This window comes from Erithacus rubecula, assembly GCF_903797595.1.
Source record: "Erithacus rubecula genome assembly, chromosome: 16".
NCBI lineage: Eukaryota > Metazoa > Chordata > Aves > Passeriformes > Muscicapidae > Erithacus > Erithacus rubecula.
The window spans coordinates 12,328,696-12,349,532 of NC_136668.1; the positions used below are offsets into that span (position 1 = coordinate 12,328,696).

A 20,837-nucleotide genomic window follows, 5' to 3' on the forward strand; every position below is an offset into this window, starting at 1 on the left:
CAGAGACTTCCCCCTTTCCAGCTGGTAGCTGGCAGCCTGCTCTGGTAGGATGTGATGCAAGAACTGGAAATTGATGCTTCTTTTCTTGACTCAGACACTCCAGTTCAAAACTTTGAGTCCTTTGACTATTGGAAAGGCCAGGATCAGCCACCCTAAAGCTCAGCCCACATGTTTGTTTATCTTGTGTGTTAGCAAAGCAGCCTGAGAGCTGTGGAGCCAGATGGCAATGATGGAATCTTTGTAAGGCTGTTTGAATTGTGGCAATTGCTGCTGCTGCTGCTTTTTGGATTGTTGGGTTGTTTTTTTTTTTTTATTTTAATTTCCTAAATCAGCATCCTTTTATCTTCTTCATTTCACGTTTGTTTTCTGCACATCTTGGGTTTGATGCCAGAGATTAAAAATGAGGGTTGATTCGTATGTCAATATTAAACTGCATAATCACCTCTATCATTATTTGACTTCATCTGGAGCATTCACAATGTTTTGGGAACTTTGAGTGAAAGAAAACTTTATCATTTATATGAACATTTGACTGAATTATTGATAATCAGAATCTCCCATTGAGGTTGCATCCCCTGTGTCTGCCTTTTCGCAGCACATAATCTCCTAGCATATATTTTCAACCATTTTTTTTAATACTTATAATTTATTTCATTTTCCATTCAATGAGAAAACAATATGACAACCAATCTATGGCAATATTCTGGGGGGATATTATATTCTCCAACAACCTGCTGTAACTTTTATGTATTACCAGTAATTTCTGCTTCCTCTGGCGAGGATTAGAGAAACATAAGGTGCTTTAATAACAAACAGGGATCCACCCACATCTCTGATTTATGTTTATGACTCAGCAAAGAGCGTAAACTGAGACTAGGGCACAGAGTGATTCTATAAGTAGCTCTAAATCAACCATTCACCAGGAGGGGGAAAAAAAAAGTGTGCTAGCAGCCTTCCATGTATGAGGAAGAGAGTGGGTTTGGGGTTGCAGATGGTGAAGTTTCCTTTCCGGGGAGCCAGCACAGGGGTCAGCTGGGATTCAGCACAGAGAGATCTGAGTGAGTGCTCGTGGAGAATGTACTCATGCAGAGCTGGTTCCATCACAGTCTGTCAGAACAGCCCTTGGCTGAGCACTGCAAGTCCATTTGTTGGACACAAACCACCCTCAGCAGGTCAGCTGCATGGTGGGACAAACAGCTGTAGAAAGTGAAGCTGCAGATCTGAATTCACAGCGTGTTTAACTTGGACTGAACCCACAGATTATTCCATTACCTGACTCCAAGCAAGCCCTGCCCTGTAGTGCCAAAGAGCCCAAACCCAGCTGTGTTGGGTGGTCCTGGAGCCCCCAGCCCTCCCCAGACTGATCTAGCCCAGGGCTGCTCCCAGCCAAGGCTCAGCTCCCTTTGCAGTGCTGCTCATGGATTTCCAGCTGAAGGGTGCACAGTGCTTGCAGTGCCACTCTGATTGACAGGTTTATCTTCCAGTCCATTTGCTTACTTAATTATCCCAGAGTGAGCAAGAACTTCTTATAAATATGGTAATAGGCCAATCATTATGACAACAGAAGCACATTCTGGTACAGTTTGTGGGAAAAGCTGACTTTCCCCAGTTTCTGTTCACATCAGGTTTCCCTCATCAGGAGGAATCACTAAATTAATAAACAATATCTGGTGACTTTAAAACGTCATCCCCCACATGTGTGGCATCAGTCAGGACCTGCTTGGAGCTGTCATCATCTCAGAGTTGTTCCTGTCCCACATCTTCCCATTTTAATACACAAAGCTCATATTTCCCTTCTCTGAGTTGCTTCTGTGGTGTCAAAGTTTTTCATTTGGCAGTTTCAGCTGCTGTGTAAAAGGGAGAGGGTCTATGGGCACTTCAGACCTAAATCACTGAGGATGAGGGAAGACTTTTCTACCTGATACCAAAAATTGCTGAGGCAGTTTTTGTCAAGGACAGTCTACCAAAAATTATTGGGTGAATAGAGTTTGTGAATGATAGTTTTCAGCATAAATAATACTTTCCAGATTTAAGGATTGAAGCAAATGCCTGATGTACAAATTCTGGAGTCTCTCTTCTGGGAGCCTGTGCTACAATCATTCCTTGAGCAGTACATTATCCAAAATAGCAAAATTGAGGTGACCAAGAGAGGCAGAAAAATGTGTTGTCACCCCATCAGCATTCATTTCTGCCAAGGCTCTTCGAAAACCATATGAGATTCTGCATTGTTTGGAGTTTATTTAAATTAATCACTATAATTACATTCTTGCTCTTTATAAAAAGCCTCCTATAGAGATTGTCCAGCTAGGAAATAAAAGGAATTTCGGAAATTGTTGTTTCAATAGCCTCTTTAAAGACATTCAGGAGCATCATGTAAAACACAGTGGGCACAGGGGGAAATAATTCTGCTGGGAGGTCGGACGGATGCCGAGTTCTGTTGATTTCCTCATTTTTCAAGGCTGGAGGCTTCTGCATGTGAATGAGTTCTTTGTTTTTTCAAGGCTTCTGGTACAGAAATATATCTGCTGCAACAAGCACTGATTTCCCATCCTGGAAACAAAAGCTCTGATAGCAGGGGCAGAGCACACTGCTCGGGTGGGCAAGTGCACACCCTGCAAAGCAGGGCAAGGAGGAAGGCAGCACACATCCTTCTCAGAGCCAAAATTCTCTTGCTCCAAGCAAAACCTTGGACCAGAAATGGGTGAGGGTAAAGGTTCTTGCCCAGCACAGCAAAGTCAGCTGCAGACAGGACACAAGGGGAACAGCAGCTCTGGCATAGCCATTTTCTTGTTCTCACATCTGGAAAAGACCTAAAGTGGAAAAGCTGTGTTCTTTCAAAATGCCTTTTTAAATATTTCTTAAAATTGACAAACCCTTTTTTTTTAAGACCTGCATTTACCTAATTCTTCACAATTTGCATTGATTAATCCCACAAAGCCATGTTGGATGCTCCCTGTTGACCACCAGATGCCTGCCTGTCCCATCTATGTCTTAAGAACCCTTTGAGACAAAGTACAGGTATTATAAAACTCCATCCCTGATCTTTTCAGTTGTTCCTGATTAAGATGTCTCTGTGCAATATGCTTGCACTCTGTATTGCATGATTTGCATTGCTCTCTGGAATCTGAAAGGAGAAAAAAGCTCCTTCAATTGTTTTCAGGAATCAAGATAATTCATTTGTGTTTTTTCAGAAGATTGGTGGATTGATCTATGTTTCTATTGTGACTACACTTGTGAAGTTGGAGAGTTTCATCTATTTCCCAAGACTCAGTTTGTTTTATAGCCGAAAGTTCAGACATTATGCTGCTTTCATGTTGACTTAAAGAACCTCCAGAGCACCTAGAGTTAATTCTGAACATCCTTATGCTAACAAACCCTGAATAAAATGTTGTTATCTGTAGGGAAAACGGAAATGAATACCTTCTTAAAATAATGATCTTATTACTACTTATCTTGTTACACTGTGGTGAGGTTCCCCTTGTTAAGCCACCTGCATTTTGAGAGGTTTATAGACAAAAGCAGCATTATTAATTAATGCGACTGTGCAAGCTTTCTGCAAGCTATTATAATATTTTATTGTTATGGCTACTATTATTGTTATCAGATAGGCTGTTTGGGAGTTTGCAAAATGTGCTGGCATCTTTCTGTTGCACTAGTTATCCTTCAGTGCCTTTCTTCAGATTATAAATGCAGCTGTTTCTATTAAATTCTGGATGGAAAGCAAGATCCCATAAAACCTATCAGCAGGTTATTTTAGCCTCAAATCAGTATTGCTTAAATTATACAGGGAGGGAAATGGAAGTCGGGTGAAGGTGTTCCTATCAACAGCAGGTGAGGATTTTTTTGTGCTTGAAGGTGACTCTGGGCTGAAGGTCACCCAGGCAGAGAGAAAAGGTCAGGGCATCCTTTGGCCACCTTTATCAGGTACCTGAGTGCCTGAATTTCTTCTCTAGTGAACCAAGAGTCATCTGGGAAAGGGTAGTTTGGGGCAAAAAAGAATCCATCCTAGAAGGATGTTTCCTGACTCACCATGAGGAAAATGCAAACCTTCTGGGCTCTGGTTTTTGCAGTGTAACTCTGTGTTCTGTTCTGTAAGAGGCCACCAAGTCCCAGGCATCAATGCAACTCCTTCTGATGGAAGCTGTAAGTGCAGCTCAGAGACCCCACATCAACTCTGCTATTTATGTGGGTGTTTCAGGATTTTGTCACTCTAGAAGTCACAGTGAAATCCATAAAACTACCTAGAAAGATATTAAAGATCCCAAACTCGTTATTTGCAGTGATTAAACAAAATATAATAAACAAATACAAGAAGTGGTGTTATCCATGCACCATAAAGTCATGTCACCCCTGGGTCCTGTGGCCAGCAAGGAACATTTCTGTGCTACTGCAGATTTTGTAGGCTTGCTCATGTCCCATTTCAGTCACCCCACTCTGCAGTGTGCTCATCAATCCAACTGGTCCTTATGCAGGAGCAGTTCTTGACCCTTAAACATTGGTCACCACTCTGGTGTTCTTCCAGTGTGACCACACACATTTGGAGATGGGGAGAGGGCACAAGGGCAAGGGACCTTACACCCAACCAGTACATGGGCATTCTAATTCTGCCCCAAACATCCCTTTTATCCTTCTATTTCCTCCCTGCTATGGACCCCTGGTGTGTATCCAGGCTGGAAACAGCAAGGGCAGAATATCTGGGCCTGGACATGGGATTTCAGCTTCTGAGGTGACTATGGCTCTCTGTTCACCACAGTTCTTTAAAAATATCCAAATTTTTAAATCCAGCTAGGAGCTGGATCTTGTTGGATCTACCTTTATTTTTCTCTTCCTTTTGTTTTTGAGCAAAACTGTTTATGGTCAAATAAGCTCCAGCTTCACTAGAACTGCCATGAAACAGTTTCTGAAATGGTCCAGGCTAAGATAGCCCCCTAATTTCAGAATCCTGCCCTGACTGATGGTGCTGGTGAGTACAGATTCTTCCACATCAAGTGCAGTGGTGAAAAGCCTCATCCATTAACAATGGGCAGGAAAAATCAATGAAAAAGGTGATGGAGGGAGTTTCCTTTTTTTAATCCTTTGGGATCTCTTGCTTGTTGCTCTGAAATCCTTCCTTCCCAGGCACATTTGCAGGACCCTTTCTAATGTATTATCAGTAATTTCTGCTTCCTCTGGCGAGGATTAGAGAAACATAAGGTGCTTTAATAACACCTGGTTATCCTAACGAGCCAGGCTCTGGAGAGTGATGTGTTCAACTCCTGGACCAGGGATGAGAGCCCAGGTTGGGATCACGGGCAGAGAGATGAGTCCCAACCCTTTCTCTATAGGAGTTTGCCACCTACTGATTTCACAGGTTGCTTTGAGCTCCTGCCAAGAGGAGCTGAGGGGGAAAGCTGGGATTTAGGGGTAGGTGGGGGCTGCCCTTGGAGACCCCCGGGGGCAGAGCGGGGTCGGGGGATGCTGCTCCCAGATGTGATGCCCAGCTGGCGGAGGGGCAGGCGCGGGGTGGGGGCGCCTGGCGTGTGCGTGTGCGTGTGTGTGCCGTGCGTGGCGGGGGAGGGATGCGATGAGGAGCGGGCTCTCGGCTCCTCTCGGGGCTCAGTTAACGCTGCTGCCAGGCGCTGCTCAGCGCCAGTCTCAGCGCTGCGCTCCGAGCGGGGGAGAGCGCATCCCGACGGCGGCTAAAGAGAGCGGAGCGGGGCAAAAATCAAATCTATGCTTGGAACTGGGCTTCTTTCTCGCCAATGCAAAAGGGAATATGCAGCACATTTTTGCCTTCTTCTGCACCGGTTTCCTAGGGGCGGTGTTAGGGGCCAATTTCCCCAACAATATCCAGATAGGTGAGTGCGGGGATGGGGATGGTGCTGCCTGATGAGTGGGTAGGGGTGGAGAGGGGGTGGTGGGGGAAAACTGACCCGTTCGTGTGCTTGCAAAGGCACAATGTGTGTGTATGTGTGAGAAAGAGAGGGGCTGAACTGCGAGGGCTGGATGTGCGCTGGGTACCAGCTTTGCCGGAGCAGAGAGAGATCAATTTGGCTTTGGGGGAGGGGTAGATTGGGAATAAATGCCTGTACACACACACACACATCAACACAGACGGAGAAAAGTGCCTCCGAAATGGAGGAAGTATGGAAAAAAAAAAATCTGTTTATTGCCCTGAGAAATGCCTGGGCTGCCATTGTGTGCTGCTGCATTTGCAAAACCGGAGGTTGCATGATACATTTTTGCGAGGATGCTCTCATCTGTAGGTAACTGGGACGGGAGGTAACAAGCAGACTCTCTCTGTTGTTATTGCTAAAGAATAAGGGCAAAGCTATCGGAAGAAGCTCTTGCATTGAAGTCTCTTTCCATTTCATGCCACTTGCTTCCCCTGCACACCAGCAGTGCCTGTTTGATTCCTTCCTCCCTTCTTATAACTTCTCAGTGCTCCTCTCCCTCCTTCCCCGGGTTTATTATTACTCTCCCATTGATATGCATTGGTGATCTTTTTTAACCTAGCCCCAAATTCCCTTCCCTTGCATGCCGGTTTTCTTTCCCGCCTCCCTTCTCTTTACAATGCCAATCAATTGCTAATCCACCAAGTTCAGGCAACTCCTGCCTGAGTCCAGCTGCACAATCAGTGCTTTTATTGCTGTTGATGCTGCATCCGTGTCTCCCTCCCTTCCTGTCTCCCCTTTACCCCAAATTTGTGCAAAATCCCAGATTTTTTGCCTTTCAACTAACGCAACTTGGCTACGAGCGTCTGATTGCTCCGATATCCGTGATTAGGCTGTGGGGTGGGAGGAACGGGGGAGGTGGGGGGATATTGATGCACAAATAGCCCTTTTCACACAAGGAGATGCCCCCTCTACTAAAGATGTGCAAAGTGACGCTGATGGCTGGTCCTTGCCTGTTTGCTTCTTCCTCAAGTCATCTTGGGCATTGATACTTTCTGCAGCTTTATTTTAATTCTCCCTTGTTGCTAAGTGCTTTATTTCCCTCCTCCTGAAATGCCAACAGCAGCGCTCTCTTTAAATGCATATAGATTACAAGGCAGGTTTGATTTAATAGCATCTTTCTGGGGGCTGTCAAGGGATCTGCTGCAAGCCAAGGTTCCTGCTGGGGGAGCAGCAGGAAACTTTTCCTAAGGTTGGGTTTTCGCTGCACTTTGTTCCAGATCCATGGGGGAAGAGAGGCTTAGGTCCAGCCCGGCCCCAGTTCCTACCCTGTTTTTATCATTCTGTGCTTTGGGCTCATCTATATTCCTGTACAGATTGATTCCTTCGAGGGTCAAGCTTTAAGTTTCCTGCCCAGTTTGAGTTTGGCCACTGTCACCTGTTAAATTCAGGGGTTTTCTGTGTGGCAAGCCTGCAGCAGCAGCAGTTGTTTGGTCACAGTCCCATGTCACTCTGGCTGTCACAGCCCTGTCCCCTGCTGGGCCAGGCTCAGCCAGATTGCCCTATACCCCAAAGTTCCACAGTGTGGGGAGACCCCTGCACCCCTCCTGGAGCAAACCTCTCCTCCCAGTCAGCAGGGCTTGAACTGAGCCTCATCACGAGCAAGAGGAGGAAGGAGGAATCTCGGTTTTTTTGACTGAGGTGGTATTGACAGAATTCCCATTACTCCTGCTTGAAGTTGTGGGGGATGAGGAGGCTGAGCCTCACCCCATGAACTATCCCTACCCTGCAGCTGCTTGGCCTGGGGATGCATCAGGGCCCCTGTATGTGATCCAGGGTTACATAACAGACATATTGGAAAGGTTTTCTGCTCCCAGCCTGTCCACAGTGAGCATTGAACCCTTGGGTCTTGAGTTCTGGAGGATTTCTGAGTTTAGAGGCACTTCCCAGGCTGTGGAGATGTAGATTCTGCTCTCAAAATATTTTGGACTGGTGATGTTTATAGTACGAATGTTCTTAAGACCTTTCTTCTTATTGTTCTGTTTTTCTCCCCAGGGGGGTTATTTCCTAATCAACAGTCCCAGGAACATGCAGCTTTTAGGTTTGCATTGTCTCAGCTCACAGAACCCCCTAAGCTCCTTCCCCAGATCGACATTGTGAACATCAGTGACAGCTTTGAGATGACATACACCTGTAAGTACCACACTCTGCCTTGCTTCAGGTTCTTTATTCCTGCCTTGGGTTTGTTTGCTGCCTGAAATATGGGACATCTTGCACCAAATGTGCAGCACACCTTTAGGATTCAGACAAGAAAACCCCAAACTTATGGATAAAGGGTTTCTGGGTCGTTTTGGTTTGTGCTAAGGAATAGAGTTGAGGTAGTGCTGCAGTTATTCAGCATGTCCTGTTTCCCCTTCCATTGATCCAAAGTTGTATAAACCCACCAATATTTAATTTCCTGTTGTTTCTCTAACCTCTGCCCAACTCATTACATTGAGGTTTCATCCCCATATTTCCCATAGCTGTGATGCACAACAAAGACACCTCTTTCCACCCACAGAGTGCACAGAAGTCTCTGTTTAGTGTGAACAGCTTCTTCCTCAGCCCTAGTTTAACCATCTGTCCTTGTAATTTAAGAAAGACCTAGCAGAAAGCAGCAGCCTTGTGCAAATGGAGTCTAAATCCACAATAAGGGCATGCCTAATAATGATAGAGAGGTAAGAGAGTTCCAGTTTCAAGAAATTTATTCATTGGCTCTAAAAACAGATATTAAAGAATGAGTCTGCACCACAGAATCGATCTCAGAGTGTATCTGCACCCTGCTAGAGCACAGCACATTCACTCTACTGTTCTCATTAGATGATATTATTGGGAAAAAAAACATAGCTTGCTAGGTAAAGCCAAGACTAGCAGCAACAAACAAACCAGGAGGAGGAAACCAGATGAAAACCAAACCCATGGCACAGCCCTGTGGCTGCTGTGGCAGCCCTTGCTTTCCCTGGAGCACAGGGTGCAGCGCTGCAGGCGAGGGGCACACAGAGAATCCTGTGCTCTGACCTGGTGTCAGACACTGCTGCTGACACCCTCTGAGCCTGTGTGTGTGTTGGGGGCTGTCAGCAGAGGCTGGAGGAAGCCTTCCCTTCCTAGAGCCTGTTGGAGTGTTGTTGGCTGGTGTCTGTAGTGTCCCCTCGAGTCACTGAAACATCCCCCCTGCAGTTTAGTCCTGTGGGATAGAGGTGAACACAAACAGTTCTCTCTGCTCAGAAATGCACAGAAGGGATCTCCTGGAAGAAAGAGCTAGGAGGAGAATTAATGAGGCTTTTTGAAGTTAAAAAAAAAAAAAAAAAAAAGAAGTTGTGATATTTTCTGTTGGAGGGTTTGCAAAAACAAGACTTCAGGAATTTCCTGCCCAGTATGGTAATGGAGAGAGAAGTAACAATTTGGCCATGCTTTCTTTGCAGTATCTAATGGCATGTCTAAAGATTTTCTATTTTCTTTAATATCCCTCTATTTGCCAACTACAAGGTTTCCATCACGGAAGAGCAACTATTTCAGCTGTATCCAATGGCACTTTCTTGGCAGGGAAACCAGACAAATAGAAGAAAAAAGCCAGACCTTGTATCTACCAAGGGAAAACGTCACCCACCTGGGGTAGAGTTGCTGACTGTGGCTGGGGATGAGCTATTTCAGAGCTGATAGCAGGAAGAAAGCAGAAACTGCAAGAATGTCACTCAAATAAATTCTCCATCTGCACATGGCTTTCCCTCCCTCTCCATGCCTGCCACTAATGGTTTTGTTTACAGCTTTAATGGCAAGACCGTGACACCAGTTGTGCTTCAGAAATCTGTCATTAGTGCTGCGGGGGCAGGGGTGGTCTCACAAAAGCTGAATGGAAGCAAGGCAGCCTCCCAGAGGATGTTATATTTGAGTTCTATGTAGGGCACATTGTCCTAGATCAGACCAGCAGAGCACTCTGCACAGTCCAACTTCACTTGTCCTCCTTTTGCTTTTCTTATAATTAAAAACTTCCTAAGTTCCTCCAGACTATGGAAGGCAGCATTTGTTTTGTAAGCACAAAGGAAGGTGCTATTCCATGTACCCTAGGGGTGAAAAAAAACCCCAACCTAAAGAAAACAGGCCATTAGGAGACCTGATTTTAGTACTCTAGAGCTGAAGTAAAACTTTTGTCAGGAATTAGCTCATTCTTCATCTTCCAGCTAATTCCTTGCCTGGCTGCCAAGACTAGATATCAGCAGAAAGATCTGTTTATTTAGAGAATAAAAACCCTGCCCACACAGTGGTCCTTATCTTCTGAGAAAAGACTGGCCGTGCTACCAGTTAAAAGTACCAGGTTTTGTTCCCATGGAGATGGAGAACACAGCAATTCCTTGCCATTGGCATTACCTGCTTCTCTGACAGTTAAGTCAAGGGTGTTTGGACCCTGTGAACCTGATGCTTCACCTGTCTGGGTCTCCAGCAGGACAGCTGAGCAAGGCTAGTAGGCTCCCAGCTCCACTGCAAATCCTTCTTTGTGCTGGGATCCAGCCTCGTGTGCTAAATGTAGTCCTTATGGCAAGTGTCTGCAGCAGCATCATTCAAAACACAGAGCAGAAATTAAGAATCAGCAGAGACAGCAAAACCTTGTTGTGCGGCCTGTGGGGTGGCCATGGAGGGCGGGTGAAGTGAGGCACAGTGACAGCAGCCTGGCTGAGGAAATGGTGTGCAAAATGTACCTCAGCAGGAGCTGTGACCCTGCTCAGCCCTGCCTGGCACCCAGCTGCTGGCTGGGGAGGATGAGCAAGCGGTGGCAGTGGGTGCAGTGACAGTGGCAGCTCCTGGTGACAGTGCTGTTAATGACAGCACCCATGGGAGGGAGACACCTGGAGAGCTCCCAGAGGCTGCTGTAGTCACTGGGCTCTCTCTGTGACAGCACAGCAATAACTTTGGCATTTCTGGTGAGGACTTTCTGTCATTACATGGTGCTTGTGAAAACCTCAGTGCGGGGCCTGTGCTGCCTGCGTGCAACACGTCAGAGATGATGATTTTAAGCAAAATCATTAAGAAAGCAAGAAGAGGTTGTAGATATGTGTGGTGACTTCCTGTATGGTGTGCGGGGTTGATGCTAATGTTGTTGCATCACTGAGGCACGGGCACATTTCAATAACTGAAATATCTTCCTCAATTCATTCCATCCCACAGAATAGCTGGTAATGAACACACTCCGTGGTTGCAGCTGGGTGCCTGATGGGGCTTACCCGTATGAAAGTACACACCTGCCACTGAGGGTTCTTAACTAAAGGTTAGGAGGCTTTACAATTTTGTGCTGTTTCTTCAAAAGCCAAGGAAATTGTTAGGGAAGGAGGGTGAATTGAGAGTCCTTCCTTCAGCAGAATTACACAGCAGTGCCAGGTGACTGTAAAGGGTAAAATGATGGTGAAATGTTTATCTGGTGACATAGCACAGCAAAAGACTTCTGATCAGCTTCAAAGGCGTGTTCAGAGGTTCTGTCTCCATCCATGTTTTGAGAAGAGTTTTATGGCTTTCACATGGTATGTAGCAAACCCCACCATGCTGGTTTTTGCTGTGTTTGGCTGCTCTCAGGGCAGACCCAGCACAGGAGAGTTGATGCTGCAGGTCAGAATGAAGAGGGTGGGAAGGGGGATCTGGCATCTCTGTGCCAGATGTGAGAGCACACGAGCTTTGCAGCTTAAGAGAGATCTGCAAATTCCTGTCCCTGGAAGGTCCACAGTGGAATTGGAGCTCTGTTTGCTGTTGACAGCAAAGGGATGTGAGCTTTCTTGCTTGAGACAACCTGTGCTGGGAATAGTTTTCTCCTGTTCTTCATCTCAGCCTCCAGCTGTGCACAGTGTAATGCGCATCCCCGTCCTGTCGGAGCACGGCTCCTCAGGGAGCTTGAGTTGTCTCAGCCACAGCTCCATAGCTTTATTTAATTTGTGGTGCAGACATTCCTGCTTTCAGCCTTTGGCTGAGGTCCCCAGGTGAGCCTGGCAGCACCAGGCAGGCGTGGAGGCTGCTCTGGCTGTCCTGAGAAGAGGATGGCTCAGGCACTGAGCCCTGGGGACTGTGCCCTGTGAGCAGGGCTTACACCATGTGAGTCACCAGCTTGGGAAATCTGCCCCTGCAAAACTCAGGCTGCTTTGCAGGGATGACCAGTGACTAAAATAACCCCTGTTCGTCACTGAGCCCTGCAGCTTTTCCAAGGCAGCCACTGGATTTTGTGTGCTTGGGTGATGGGCTGCTGGCGAGGGGCATTCAGGAGCTGCACACCTGAAACACAGGGACAGCACAGGATAGCAACAGGATCTTGCAGCTGCAAGCAAACTTGGAAAGAGGCTGAAAAACAATGAATTATTTATCCCTCTCCTTCCCTGTATGCACAGATACAGTTACTATGGGGTCCTCATACCGAGTATATGCTGTGGGTGCTGCTAGAATATCAACAGTTGAATCTGTTCTGCAAATTAGAAAATGAACATGTAGTTTGGATTCTGTTCATATTTTATTAAAGCCTCCAAGCACCAATTAGAGAGGGATTTGTAGTGATCACTCACTCTGTGCTTATGTTCTTATCAACAGCAGCAAGCTTACATCCAGATCAGCTATGAAATGAAGTCTTTCTTTTCCTTCTTTTCCTTGGATACTTACATATATAGATAGAGTATTTATAGAAATTGCTTTTTATCTCCTAAATTACCTCTCAGAGATAGGAAGGAATAGGCAAGAATTTGAATCTTCTCAAATGAGTATCTACATCTGGTTTAATTAAACAATTACTGTGTGTTGAGTTTAAAGGAAGCTTCTTTGTTGACAAACATATGATGGTCGCCATTTCTTGTAAAGGTGTTGCTGTAATTATTCCAGCAGTAATCAATTAGAATGCAATTTTTATAATTAAACTTCCACAGTCTAAATAAGCCCAGCCCTGTAATAGTTGTGGTGTTGCTAGACTTGTTTTTATTTTCACAGTGTCAGAAGTCTCATGTAGGTGCTTTGGGATTTTTTTTTCCCTGCAGAGCTCAGGATGCTTGCTATGACTATTTAATGTGAGTTAAGCCAACAGAAACATGAATTTAATGATCAGATGCAGTCTGATTAATAAAACACAGGTACTACAAGGAGATACATCTCCTTGGATTATGTAACAGGAAGAGATGTGATGCAGACAGATGAATCACGGAGCATCAATTCACGTTAGAGCAACCCAAGGTTAAGGTTGCTCAGTTTTGGGCAGGGATGGGCTGCAGCTTTCTAGTAAGTGTGTGCTTGTTCAGTGAGATGCCAGCAGCTTGGAGTGTGCTGATGGGTGAAATCCTGCCAAACAGGAGGGAGCAGGTCCTAGAGGTGACAGCAGCCCCCTGTGTCCCAACAGGGTGCTGAGTGCTCAGGGGTCACAGTCACTACTGAAGAAGGAAGGAGCTTGTCCCATATGGTTTCCCCAAGAAAGAAAAACATTTAGAACATGATTGCTAAGCCATTTCCTCAGCTGTGTCTGCCAGGACAGGGCAGGTTGTCTGTCTGCCTCCAGGGTTCTGGGCTTGGAGGGTTTTGGTAAATGTGGGCTGATACCATCAGCAGGGACACTGTCTCTTGACAGAGGCTGCCACTACTCATCAAGAAATAATTCCTCCAGTATGGGGTGTCCATCTCTTCAAAGGCTATGGGGGCACTTATCATCTGCAGGACTATTTTTTGTGTTGTTAATTTTTTTTATCCTGGGTGGTAGGAGAGTTGCCTGGGGAGAAAAGAAGATATGACGCTATAAGGAAAAATCAGAGGGAGGAATAAGGGGAATTTCACACCTGCAAATCTATCTGCTCATCTGGAAAGGATCCCAGCACTGGTGACAAGCAGAAAAGAGAGTGAAGAAGTAAAATTTGGGCTCTGCAGTAGGCAGAGAAGGGATTTGGGAAACAGCAAGCAGCACAGGCCAGACCTGTCCATTGTGTGACAGTCACAGCTTCCCCTCACAGCTTATCTTTTCTTCTCTAAAAATAAAGCCTTTTCATGTGACAGGGATTCTACTAGGCCAGAAACAGACAGGCTTTATTTTTTGGCATTATTAGCAAGGTGAGAGTGGAAATCTTCATGTGACTGCAAGGAAGGCAGCGTGAAGAAGTGTGCTGTTCATTTCCAAAACTGGTGGGAATTTTAGATATACACATTTACATTTCCTTTAATAGGGTTAGGACCCCAAAGGCAGCAGCTCTCTGCCACCAGAAATGGAAAAGGTCCCAGTTAGCTTCAGTAACACGTGGAGCTCAGAGCAAACACAAAACCAACATGCTCCTTAAAGAGGCAATAAGTCAGGGAGACTTTAATATTCTGAAGATCCAAATTCTCTGGGGTGCGGTATTAACACGAGTCTGAAGACAAAGATGCATTTTTTTCAACTACATTCCTTTAAAGAGAGGTTTTATTTCTGTTATTTTAGTTGTGTAGAAATGAAACAGGGCATTGTTTTTCCTGGTGAAAAGTCCCATGTGAAGTCCCTTGGTGTCACCTGAGGAAGTCAGGGGTTAGGCAAGGTGCAGAAGGGTGGAAACCAAGACAGCAATCCACCATCATTCCAGCAAAAGGTATTTCAAAATGGTGGTGAGTTGTTGGGGCAATAGCAGCGTGGAATGCAGCAGAAGCTGCTCCCTGCTGAAGTGATGGCTCATTAGCTTAGGCAGTGTGAGTCTCCAGCTGGCTCTCACACTGCCCTTTCAGCAGCCACCCACCCATCCCCTCTGGGCCACTCCTAAAAAACACACCCCCAGCAAAACAACACAAAAAGACAAAAAACCTCCTGGAGTGTTGATTCTTTTTATTAATGTAGATCAGTTATTTTCCCTGTTGTCTGCAAACCAAACCCTGCCAATCCTCACCCAGGGTTGCAATTCAGACGTGCTTGTGCTTTGCCAGACTGAGTGACCCCTTGAGGAAGCAGCAGTGAGAGGCAATGTAGAAGTGAGTGACAGCTAAAAATTGCCATATCTTGGCTTCTCTAAGAGGGTCTTTTCATTCTTTGATTTTATTTGTTTTTGACAGAGTGGAGGAGTGCAAAAGAAAACAACTGATGTCTAAGATTGAGTTGTACTGATGGCAGGATTCTCGTGTGGATGTGGCATATGTGTCTGCATTTCTCTATATGCTATAGGAGTCTTGGCTTTGATTTTGTGAGTGAGATCCTGCCACAATGCTAATGGGGATGAAGTGGGAGGGAGAGGAAAGGTTAAGGGCTGGAGGGTCAGATGAGATATACAGAAGCCTCTGTAAGTAATCAGGATGCAGAATGTGGAAGAATTTCACATGAAATCAGGGCTATTTCTCACCTCCCCACCCTCCCAAACACTTTGCTTTGATCTTTGCCAGCTAGCAGTGAGCTTCAACAGGCAAAAGACAACAGTGAGTACTGAGATTCAGACGTGGTTTTTCCCCTGCTGGTCTGCCAATATCACCTGAGCACCTGAGCCTTGTTGGCTTTCATTCCACACAGCACCCACATCCCATTCAGTGCCACCCCATAGAAGGAGAACAGCACTGCTATTCTGACAAGTAAACAGCAGACAAAATTACCAGCAGGCCTGGCAGCTTGTGAGGAAAGCACAGGCAAGCAAAGTCCAACAGAGGGACAGAGGATGAAGAAACCTTGGGGTAGAACACATGATGTGGGGCAGGGACAAGGCAGCAGCTCTTGGGGGTTGTGGTTGTGCAATAGGTGGAGCTTTCCCTTGTCTCTCTTTTCAGCCCTCAGCTAAGCAAGGGAAGGTTTTTATTTCTGAGGCCTCTGCCTCTTGCTCGAATCTGAACAGGAGCCAATGGTGTCTCCTGTTTGGCACCACAGCTCAGGTTGCTCCTGCCCTCCACCTTCACACAGGTGACATGCCATGGCCAGGTGATGGGAGTGTTTGGCCAGGGAAAGGGGAGACAAATGCTGAGATGCAGACAGTGGGTGAAGGTGAGCTGGAAATGATGCTCTTGTCAGAGCTCAGGGAAGGCTTGGGGGTGAGCACCCTGTTGGTGCCCAGCAGGGAAATGGGGCAGGTGTGAGGCACCAGCACTGCACCTGCAAGGGCTGAGCAGCCAGCAGAGAAAGAGGCCTGGCCTGCAGGGAGTTCAGGAGAAATCTCTTTGTGCAGACAGTGATTAATGTGTTTAATGAACTACCAAAGGAGGTAATAGAAAGCCAAAGCACTCATGGCTGCAGTGGGGGAAGGGGTGAGGAGATGGTTGTCTGAGCAGGAGTGGTGCAGCCTGGGCAGCAATGCTGTTCCCAGCTCACTGTCCCAGAAAAACAGGCACAGCAGCTGTCCCCAGTCTGTCCCCAGCAAAGGCAGAGCTGAGTGCATGTCACAGATTTTATCAGAATTAATTCAGTCTTCCAGCCTGTCTCCATTCTGGGGTCTCCTGCTCAGCTCATTCTGGCTGCGCCCAAACCCAGAGTCTGCAGCCTCAGGGTGTGGGATGGCAGTGTGGGAGCCCCTGTGCTCCTGTGCTGTGGGGACAGCAAAGGCAGAGCCTGTGGGGAGACTGGAGCCCCTGTGAGAGGGATGGACCCTCTCCTCCACTGTCAGGGAACAGATCTCCTCAGGTCCCAGGAGTCTGGGACCTGGATTAGCCTTGGCTGGCGTTGAGAGTCATCATTTGTTTGGGAACCTGCAAGAAGTGTGTGGATGAAGTCAGGCAGATTTCTAACATTGAGTCATCTCTATCCTAACATCCTCCACCTCAGCAGCCTCGTGTGCCAGACTCTCAGAGCAGACACCAGCACCTCCCCTGAACCCACAAAGCCCTGAGCAGTCCCAGGGCCTGCAGGAGATCACCCACCCACAGCCACAGCACTGGAATCAGCTCTGGGTGCTCCAGACATGCCCATGCCTATGTGCTGATGCTTTGAGGGCAGTGAATTCACTGTGCAGCCCTCAGGTGGGACATGAAACAACTCCTGCATTTCCATCCCTGCTTCCAGAGTAACCTTCAGAGATGAGCCCTTCCCCAAAAAGCCCATACCATCTCTTCTTCTGGAGGAACAAGCACTGCTTTGGGGTACTGGCTTCTTCTGTCAAGCAGGAAACTCTCATCATCACAGTTTCAGTCACACTGCATTGGAAGCACCAACACTCAGCATCTCAGGCAGCAGCCCTCAGTGACCATTCTCATAATTCACTTATTTGTTTGAGAATATTTAGCCCATCAAAGCTTGTTCTCAAGTCCTCACATGTGCCCACATGTCCTCTAACTGAACTTTTCCTTCCTCTGTGAAGCACCAGCTAAAGCAACAGAACTGTGTTGATCTTGGCTTAGTTTACTAAGACTGAGACTCTGGGAGGCTGGTGAGATGAATCCTATCCCAAAGTGTCTGCAGCTGCATTATGCTCTTCTGCTAATTCCTCAATACTCTGCTGAAGGTGACATCTCAGCAGTATCAAACATTTTGCTGCTCTCCCTGCGAGCAGCCTGTAAAGGCTTTGATAAAAGCAGGAACCACATTGCAAACAGGCTCTTCACAGTTGTGCTATTCTGATGTATTGCTGAGAAGTGAAGAAAACATATGTTCATGGCACAGAAACTGCTCTGCTCAGGTTCTCCTCTGTGTTTTGGTACTGCACTGCAGTGGCCCCCCAAGGGCAGGGGCATGGCATTGTCCTGAGGTGTGCTTTTATCCTCTTGGCCTCTTCTGTTTCTCACTTTTCATGGGCTTGCTGCTGGCAGGAGTGTTTGCAGTGCTCTAACAGCCATGCCTGGGTTTGTTTTTGCAGTCTTTATGCAGATCTCTTTCTCCCTCTTCCTGCTGACACACACCTGGCTGATAGTGCCTGTCCCCAGGACTGGCTCTGGGGGAATGGTGGAGCTGGTATCATCAGGGGAGGAATGCCTTCAGATGTTGTGCCATTTCCAAAACAGCACCTGGAGATTTGACTAAGCAACCCCCACTAGCTCAAATGGGAAACCACAGTTAAGCTTTTTGTTGCACTGGAACAAGCAATCTTGTGGGAAAGAAAAAAACCCCATTGCTTGGCCCGTAAAAAGAAATAATTAATTTCTACAGTGGCATCCTATAGCAGCTGAGACAAATCAGACCCAGAGCTCTAGATCAAAACACACCTGAAAAAAAAAATCTTGGGACATTCTGAATCCCATCCCAATCTGTCATGAGTTCTAATTGCCATTTGGCAGCAATCTCAGAGGAGTTGGAGAGCAATGTGTGTTCAGGTTTCCTACTTCAAGTCTGTCTCAGGACAGAAAATAAAAGTGTGAATCCAAACTAGCGAGAGGAGCAGAACAACTTTAAAAACAAACAGTGGGGGAAAAGTCATCCCCAGGGGTGTGGAGTGAAATCTCGAGCAGGGTTATGGAGGCTGAGGATTGGGGCCAAAATGTTCAGGTGAAGGAGCATCCTGCAGTGGAACCAGAGGGAGCCTTTGGAGAAGGTCTGTTTGTCTCATCCAAGGTGTGTTTCTCATCCAAGGTGTGTTTCTTATCCAAGGTGTGTTTCTTATCCAAGGTGTGTTTCTTATCCAAGGTGTGCTGTCTCAGCTGTGCAGAGGAATGAGGTGTGTGGCTGTAGGACACGGGGTGCCTGTGCCATAGGATGATTCCTGTGCAGAGCACACCAGGTGCTGCAGAGGTGCTGCACACAGCAGTGAGGTTTTTTCCCCTAACTATCCTTGTCTGCAGACAATACAGTAAATTCTTCACTTTCAACAACAGCAAATTTACAGTAAAAAAAGGCCTCATCAAAGGGAAACTGCACTTGACAGTCTCCCTTTAGCCACTGGAGAGCAGCAAGCAGGCAGGCACAGGAGGCATCCCATCCCTGGCTGTCTGGTGTTCTGTGGTTTTGGCATTGCAAAAATGGGAAGCATCTGTGAGCCCTTTGGATCACAAATGGATCTGGGAGCCTGCTACTTCTGCTAACAACTCATTTATTATCAGGGAGAAGAGAGTTTCTTCTGAGCCAGTGCAATCTATCATTTCTTAAAGATGCTGTGTGAGACTGGAAGAATTTGCTTTAAGAGCTGGCACCTGGAACTCAGTAACGAGTTCATTTTTGGGAAGAACTCTCCTTTCTCACTAAGACTGCTTTTTCCCAACTTCAGGAAGAAGGGAGAAAGATGTTCAGCAGCAGAGCACCTCTGCTCTGAAAAATTCCTTGGGAGATGCTTCTCTCCTGCTTCTCCTCTGCTTCTCTCTCTGTGAGAATAGAGTATTTTGCCCAAAATACTGATGTAGGGAAGATGAAGAGGCTGTTCCATGCATGGAACCCATCCCTGCAACTGCAGGCAGGCAAAGTCTGCCATGCACAATATCCCACCCCCAGGCAGCACCTGCTCTGCCTGGCCTGGATTTCATGTGCTGCTTCAGCACAGAGCTGCTTCCTCTGCCATTCAACCCATTTGCTTCCCCAGACTCTGGTGCTGCTCAGAGGGCTGTGGAGCCACCCTGGAGCCCCAAACACAGCAATTTGATAGCAAGATGTGCTGGATGTGCAGGGTGCCCAGGTGATGGGGCACTGTGACTCTCTGCAGACATTTTTCTCACTGTTCATGTTTAGTTGGTTGATGTGGTTTAATCATTCTTCCTTTAATCTGCACTAAGAAATTGTTCTAAGAAATTACAGCATTTGTCTTAATTTTGGTTTGGTATTTAAACATCTTTTCAATATGATAAGGAATCAGGGTTACACATACATGTTCCTACATTAAAAATCCTCTGGATTGTGCATCAACCCTTTTCTAAAGAAGATTCACTAGATCCAAAGAAACTCAGGGGGTTTTGTGACCTCTGATGCCATTGTCTTTAACTTTCCTGCCGATTTTACCCAGAAACATTTTGCTCCACCCTGATTTTAGCTCATTTTCCCCTTTCTTGCAGCAGGATTTTCCTCCTGGCTGTTCTGCACCAGTCTGTGCCTCCAACAATGCCAAGCCTCATACTCAAGATGTTGTGACCCTCTCACATCTGTTGAGTTTTCTACTGTTCACCTGTTGCATCTCCCTCGTGTCAGGAGTCTATTAAGCTGTCATAGCAGTGTTTCAGCCTTATGTTTGTTTATCAAATATTTGGGGTCTTGGTTGTTAGCTTAGGCCTGTAGCTACACAAAAAATCAGATTTTTTAAGGTATTTTTGTGTTTACCAATTCCTCAAAGAGCATCAGTACCTAACTGTGATATAGAGTGTTCTGAGTGATGCTAAGTGTCCCCATGCATCTGTTTCACGTGTAGCTCTAATAGGATTATTATTTTATTCAAGTCACTCTTCTTTTTGGATGAAAGACCAAGCCAAGAACCCGAGTTATAGCTCAATTATTCTTTTTCATGGGAGGCATGTATTTCTGCTCTCCTGTTGTGTGGTGGTGCTGCAGAACAGGCTCTAAGAGCAGCCAGACTGCCATGGTCACTCTCCTCCTGCCCACACCTGGATGAACTCTGGCTGTTTCTGGCTTTGCTGATCTTTGTGTGACAATGAGAAGGGGCAGTGCTGGCTGGTGCCAGCCTGGCTGGGCTGCTCTGGAGGGTTCAGCTCCTCCTCTCTGCCTGGGTTTGTCACAGTGCTCTGGGATGCTTCAGGTAGGAGCTGATCCCCTTCCCCAGATCCTTGTCTCTCCCAGAGAGAGATTTTGCCTCAGTGTTGTGGATCAGTCTTGCACCTTGTTTTCTGTTTTGTCAGAGATATGTCCTGCCAAGATCAGATGGCTGAGGAGCTCTAATGGATTCTTCATGTAATTTCTTTCTTCAAGGAGTGAGAGGAAAGCAAAACATGAATGAGGATACACTAAGATATCAATGGTTAAAAACATATTAAAATCTTGAAAAGGTTGTATTGAGTTTTAGGCAAGTGGTAGAATCAGGCACAGATGATAAATGAGAGCTGAAGGCTTGTGGCAAGTGCATTAGCAAGCCTCTAACATGTTCTTTAAATCAGCATTCCTTGCAGTTCAGCCCCATCCCAGGATCTGCA

General features: G+C 46.4%; 1 protein-coding gene across 3 annotated transcripts in view; it reads left to right on the forward strand.

Moving 5' to 3' along the window:
- The first annotated feature begins 5,536 nt into the window (after positions 1-5,536).
- The window catches only part of GRIA1 (glutamate ionotropic receptor AMPA type subunit 1), a 120,151-nt gene continuing 104,850 nt past the window's right edge, over positions 5,537-20,837 (forward strand). For all 3 annotated transcript variants that reach the window (XR_013776109.1, XM_079319810.1, XM_079319809.1), the window contains exons 1-2: positions 5,537-5,837; positions 7,929-8,066. Coding sequence is in view for 2 of the 3 variants with exons in the window: in XM_079319810.1 (XP_079175936.1) it covers positions 5,564-5,837; positions 7,929-8,066 (412 nt within the window). In the remaining variant the exon portion in view is untranslated. The remainder of the gene's footprint in view (positions 5,838-7,928; positions 8,067-20,837) is intronic.